This window comes from Meleagris gallopavo, chromosome 7 (assembly GCF_000146605.3).
Source record: "Meleagris gallopavo isolate NT-WF06-2002-E0010 breed Aviagen turkey brand Nicholas breeding stock chromosome 7, Turkey_5.1, whole genome shotgun sequence".
Classification (NCBI taxonomy): domain Eukaryota; kingdom Metazoa; phylum Chordata; class Aves; order Galliformes; family Phasianidae; genus Meleagris; species Meleagris gallopavo.
In genome coordinates, this window is record NC_015017.2 from 17,640,330 (window position 1) to 17,646,606 (window position 6,277).

General features: G+C 62.8%; 1 protein-coding gene across 1 annotated transcript; it reads left to right on the plus strand.

Annotated features, from left to right (window-relative positions):
• The first annotated feature begins 2,463 nt into the window (after nucleotides 1–2,463).
• Nucleotides 2,464–5,402, plus strand: TMBIM1 (transmembrane BAX inhibitor motif containing 1). Its single transcript, XM_010713610.3, has 12 exons — nucleotides 2,464–2,547; nucleotides 2,670–2,908; nucleotides 3,036–3,130; nucleotides 3,227–3,291; nucleotides 3,409–3,462; nucleotides 3,557–3,607; nucleotides 3,807–3,846; nucleotides 3,995–4,032; nucleotides 4,112–4,199; nucleotides 4,305–4,400; nucleotides 4,485–4,538; nucleotides 4,633–5,402. The coding sequence occupies exons 2-12, from the start codon at nucleotides 2,698–2,700 to the stop codon at nucleotides 4,774–4,776; spliced, it is 936 nt and encodes a 311-aa protein (XP_010711912.1). The 5' UTR covers nucleotides 2,464–2,547; nucleotides 2,670–2,697; the 3' UTR covers nucleotides 4,777–5,402.
• The last annotated feature ends 875 nt before the right edge of the window (nucleotides 5,403–6,277 follow it).

Sequence of the window (6,277 nt, forward strand, 5' to 3'; positions counted from 1 at the left end):
AATCCCTCGGGTCCCCCTCGGGTGTCCCCCAGCTCGGGCGGGGTCTTCCAGCTCTCCCAAACCACTTCCGGTCCCCTATCTGTCTGCCCACCCCGCCGATGCCCCCCAGCCCAACCCCACTCTCTTAACCCACCTTACCATCCCCCAGGATCCTTCCCAGACCCTCCCCTCCTTCTCTGCCTATTTCCTTCTCTCCCTCTTTGCCTTCCAAATCCCCGACGTCACCCCGCCTGCCCCCTCGCCCTTCGAAACCTCCAGCACTCCCTCCATGCCCCCTCTGCCTTTCCCGATGTCCTAGGAGGGGTTGGGTGTCCCAGTGACTGGAGGGGACCCGTCTAGGGGCTGGAGGTCCTGTCCCCGAGCCGCCGGGATACGCCGTGGTTCATGGGATTGATTGCTGCGACGTGTGGCCCTCATCCACCGCCTTCCTCTGAGCTTCCTAGCCGTTCCTGAGCTTGGAACGGCTGGGAATCTGCTTGGATGGGGTGGGGGGTTGGGCTGGAGGGAGCATCCCTGTGTTCCCCCATCCTTGTCCCCAGTGCACTGTTCAGGGGCTCTGTGCCGTGTCCCACCCCAGCCATGGTGTCCCCATTGCTGGGTGGGAAGGGGCTGCCAGTGCGTTGCGAGGCAACCTGTGGCTTCAGCTGAACGGGGGCAAAGTCCCAGTCTGCTTGGCACAGGGACAGCGGTGGGAGGGGGTTCCCTGAGGGACTGTGCTGTGACACCCTGCTACTGGGAGGGGTGTCCCACGAAATGCCCAGTGCTGGGCAAGGATATGGGGTGGTATGGGGTGGGCACTGTAGAGCATGGAGCCGGCTCTCTGCATAGGGACACCTGGGTTGCAGCGGCTTGGGGACAGGAGGTGACAGCTGGCATACACACTTGGCACCCCTGGGATGTAGCGGAGAGGGCTGCAGGGTTAAGACCCTGCAAACTCATGCCATGGGTGAGCTGAGCTGGGCAGCAAGACACTTGGAGACATAGGGGCATCCATGCTGTGCTGTGCTGTGCTGTACCAAGCTGCGCCATGCTGTACTGTGCTGTACCAGGCTGTGCCAAACTGCTGCAGTTTTCCAAGCTCTTCTAGGAAGGCAGAGCCCTTTCAGGGCTGCTCCACTCTGGGGAAGCCCCAGAGAAAGTGGGGAGTGCTGGTACCCTGCCCTGCTAGGTGCTGTGTGGAGCACCCCTCGTCTCCATTGTGTTGAGGTCCCCCCCCCCAGGCTGCCTGCCGCTTATCAGTGCTGAGTCACGGTACCAGGCAGAGCTGTGGGCACCGGGTGGCCACAGGGTCACTGAGCTAGCTGAGGTGGCACTGTGGCCTGGCTGGTGACCACAGGTTTCGGTGCCCTGTTCTGAAAGAGGAAATGGGTCATGCGCTGGGCTTCTGTGCCCAGAGGTGGATTCTGCCATAAGTGCCACGGGGAAGTGACCCCGTGAGGTGCGTACATCCCATGGTGCGGGGTTCTGGGGGGGGATGGTGGGGTTGAGCGCTGCTGGGTGCGGCTGGGACCCGTCAGGCTGGTTCCTTGTCTCTGCTGAGGCTGTGCCTGGGCATTGCTCCGATCGGAGGCATTCACTTGGGCTCGGCCTCATGGCCACACTGAAGCCTGGGTGGGGGCTACGGGTTGCGGGGTGGGTGAGCAAGGGGTGCCAGCAGGCACTGAGTGGTTTAGGAGAAACTGAGGAGTGTTGAAAGCGAAACTTTGGAGACCACGTGGATGGGTTATTTTTGGCACCACTGTCACCATGATGGGAAACATGACGGCATGACTGTGGGGCAGGCAAACGCCCCCTTTGGGATGGATGGACGAACGGACATTGAGCATTCCTCCTGTGTGCCCCCTCATCCCACCCCACCCAGCACAGCACTCGCACAATGCTGCAGGAAGCTCCCAGTCCCACCCAATTCCCTTAGGGCCAAGTCCTGCTCACGTCACTGCTGGTGCCGTGGGGGGGGCATGGGATGAGGGCGGGGGGTCCCCTGCCAGCGCCAAGGGTGTGGGGCAGGGGCCTGGCAACAGCTCCTGGCAGCGCCATTGTTTTCCTGGCCTTGGTGTTCCTGCCTTTCTCCTCCTCCTCCGCCTCCTGCTCTGGGGGAGTCAGCCCAGCGCTGGCCCTGATCCCAGCACGGCTGCTGGCGGCTGCTGGGGGATCTGCAAGGGGAGCTCAGTGTGGGGTCCCGGTGCCCCCACCTCTGCAGTTGTGTCCGATGGGGGTTGGCACCGTCCCTGGTCCCAGCACTGCGGTGGCATGTGCTGATCCACAGCCCCGTGCCCAGCTCTGAGCCTTGGCAGTGTTTGTGGGGAGCAAAATAGAATTTTCTGCCCATTGAATGGTGACTGGGGGGACACCAGGGTTGCTGACCCCAGTGACGGCAGGGCCAGCTGCAAAGGTCAGGTCCCCAGCGTGCCTTGAGTCACCGCGTGGCCGTGCCCTGCCCGCAGCCACTGCCTGACGTCACACAAGGGACTCAGAACATGGGAATGTAGGTGGCCCTGGGCTTTACGTGACCTGGTCACCGTGCTTCCCAGCCCTCATTAAGCAGAGGTCACTATTAAAGAGCGGTGTTTGTCCTGCACTCGATGCAGGGCACATCATGATGACTGTCCCCTGTATTCCTCATCATCAGGGGATACGGGCAGGGTGACATCCTCTGTTCTCCCCTCCAGGTGCCCAGCAGGACAGCTCGCAGCTGGCATGGCGCAGCCCAGCGCACCCCCCCCATACGACGACAAGAACCCCCTGTACCCCCCCAGTGCCTACCCCCAGCCCTCCCACTATGCTGGAGGGTACCCACAGCCAGGGGGGTACCCGGCACCTGCAGGGTATGCGGCGCCAGGGGGGTATGGGACACCAGGGGGGTACCCGCAGCCAGGGATGGCCATGCCCACCATGCCCGTGCGTTTTGGTAAGCTGAGGAACTTTGTTTTGGGGTGGGAGCATGGGTGCTGGGGGCTCGCGGACTCCCTGTTCTGGGGAGGGCATCCTCTGGTGTGCTGTCACACGGGATGAGCTGTGGTGACTTTCTCTGGCAGGTGATACCTATGGAGGTGAGGGTATGGGAGGCAGCTCCCCCATCCAGTCGGCCGACTGGGATGACAGGAAAGTACGGCACACCTTTATCCGCAAGGTGAGTCTGGGGCATCCTTTGTGGGGGGAGGGAGGAGGGGGGCACAGGTCGGTGGCAGCAGGCTGAGTGCTGACTGCCTGCTGCCACTTCCCACAGGTCTATGCCATCATCTCAGTGCAGCTGCTGGTGACGGTGGGGATCATCGCGATGTTCACCTTTGTGTGAGTGAGGGGGGGGGGGCTCGACCCCAGGGTTTGGGGGGAGCATTTTTGTGCTGGGCGTGGGGGAACACTGGGGGAGCGCGTGCCGACCTCATGCCTATCCCTGCCACCCCACAGCTCACCTGTCCGCTCCTTTGTCCAGAGGAACGCTGCCATCTACTACTCCTCATAGTGAGTATGGAGTCCCTGTCACCCTCTGGGTGAATGTCACTCCCCACCGGAGTTGCAACCGGGGCCTTGGGCTGAGCTTTCTGTCTCTCCGCAGCGCTGTCTTCCTGGTGACCTACCTGGTGCTGGTCTGCTGCCAGGGCCCTCGGTGAGTGCTGGGGACAATGGGGGGGACACGGCTGTCTGGGGGTCCCCTGGGCTTTGAGAGATGGGGACAGTCTGCACCGGTATGGTGCCATCCAAACCCAGGGACCCCACCTGGGGTAGTCCCTGTGGAAGGTGAGATAGGGGCTTGGCGACACGAGGACATGGGCACTAATACCATCTCACTGCTCTCTCATCCCCAGGAGACGCTTCCCATGGAACATCATTCTGCTGAGCATCTTTGTGAGTAGGAGGTCATGGGTTTGGGGCTGGAGGGTGACAGCAGAGACGTGTCCCACAGAAGGGACGGTCCCTGCTGAAGAGGCTTGTGGGGCTGGCAATCAATCTGTCCCTGCTTTGCCATCACTGACTCAGCCCTTTTGTCCTGCAGACCTTGGCCATGGGCTTCATGACGGGGACCATTGCCAGGTACCCAGCAGGCCTCTGGGAGGGTCGGAGTCCCTGTCCCTTGCCATGCCTGTGACATTGCTGTCTATTCTGCCCTCAGCATGTACCAGACTAATGCTGTCCTCATCGCCATGCTCATCACTGCCATTGTGGCCATCATTGTCACCATCTTCTGCTTCCAGACCAAGGTGAGGAGGGGGTGTGCCCTGGGGTGGGGATGGGGACGGGGACATGAGAGTGCCCTCCTGAGAGTGCCCTCCTGTGACACTTCCTCCTCCCCCCCTCCCCCCCAGGTTGACTTTACGTCATGTCCGGGGCTCTTCTGTGTGCTGGGCATCGTGGTCATGGTGACAGGGCTTGTCACAGTCATCGTTCTCTCCTTCAAATACGTGAGTAGGGGGTTGGAGGGGGCTGCTTTCCTCTGGAGACAGAGGGTGGGATGGCTCATGTCCCCATGTTCCCTCCCCATGCAGGTCCCCTGGCTCCACATGCTGTATGCAGCCATTGGGGCTATCGCTTTCACCCTGGTGAGTTGGTGCTCCCCTTCCTTGCCCCATGCTGGGTGGCCCCTGGGGGGTGCAGGGCTCCTCCACCTGACCCCCCCCATATCTCTGCCCCCAGTTCCTGGCCTATGACACGCAGCTGGTGCTGGGCAACAGGAAGAACATGCTGAGCCCCGAGGAGTACATCTATGGAGCCCTCACCATCTACACTGACATCGTCTACATCTTCACTTTCCTCCTGCAGATTGTGGGCCGAGATTGAGCCCCTGAATGGGACCCCTTATTCCCTCCTCAAAATGCTTCTTTCTCTTTTCTCCCATTGGCCAAGCTACTCCTCTCCCAGCCCCCCAATCACCAGCCTGGTGACTCCTGGTATCCCCATTTGGGATACTGCTGGCTGCCAGGGCTGCAGCCCCTCTGCCATCCCATTGTCCCCATGAGGCCACCCACTGTCCCAGAACTCCAAGGGGCGGGACCAGGGGTGATGCTGGGGCTGTCCTCATGGGTGGGATGGGCAGAGGTGCTCCCAGCATGGGGGGTGCTCCACTCACTTGTAAATAGGCTTTGAAGCTGGTACCCATGTACAGTTCTGCCTGGTGTCCTCAGTGCTTCAGCAGCCCCGATTGTGGCCTGCTGGAGGGGAAGGGTTCCCTGTGTTCTACACTTGGGCCCTGGGGCTCTCTGGCCCAGGGGGATTGCCAGCAGCCAATGGGACAGTGCTGGGCTCTGCCTGGGGCCCGGGCTCCATTCAGTGCCTTAAATGCAGCGTTGGCCTTGCCCTGGGCACAGCTGGGGCTGGTAGGCCTCAGGCCCTATTGGTCTCACTGCAGGCCTGGCCTTGGGCCACGCTCAATTGTTACACATGCTCAATAAAACACTTTAATTTTCCAGATGGCCCCGGTGTGATTCAGGCAGGGCCCTGTGCTGGGGGTGGGTGGAGGTGTCCCTGGGTCGGTCCCTGCGGTGCTGGCTGGGTCCCAGCTATGCAGCCCGGCGGTACCGCTCCGTCTCGTAGTCGCCCACGTTGGCTCCCAGCATCTTGCGGCGGATGTGGAGCTGCTCCAGGCGGTTCTTGTCCACCTCTCTCTTCACCAGGAGGAAGAGGATGATTCCGCAGGGCAGCCCGATGGCCCTGGGGGACAGGTAGGGGACAGAGCCACGTCACCACGTGCCCCCCCGGTGCTGAGCCTCCCACCCCCAACCACGTGCCTCCCCACTCACCAGGCCACCCCCACCGGCTTCATGGGGTTCTTGCCCTTCTTCCGCGTGGGGATGTACTCCACCCCCTCGGGGAGCTGCCCCGCCGGCTCTGGTTGCCTCGGTGGCACGGGTGGCCCCGCAGGCCGGTGGCAGCTCTGTCGCCCCTGAGCCCCCCGCCCGGCCGCTGCCAGGAGCCCTGTAAGGAGAGAGGGCTCAGGGAGGTGTGGCGTGGGGAGGAAACTCGTCGCCCCTGCTCCTCGACCCCTGCCCGATCCGCACCCCTGCCCCGGCCCGGGGGGCGTGGCTAAAAGATGGGCGGGGACAGCCAGCAGGGGCGTGGCTTATAGCCAAGGAAGGGCGTGGCTTCTGCTGCCACTTTCTTGCGCCGGGTATGGCTGAGACCCTGCGGCGCCGGGGGCCGCCCTGGGCACTGTAAGCCGCAGAGTCGTGGCGTGGTACACCCGGCCCGCTGCCCGCCCGCTGCCCGTCTTTTACCCCGCAGTCCGCCGAGCGCCGCCGCCATGCTGGACCGTGCCGGACTCCCGCGGCCCCGCTGCATGTCG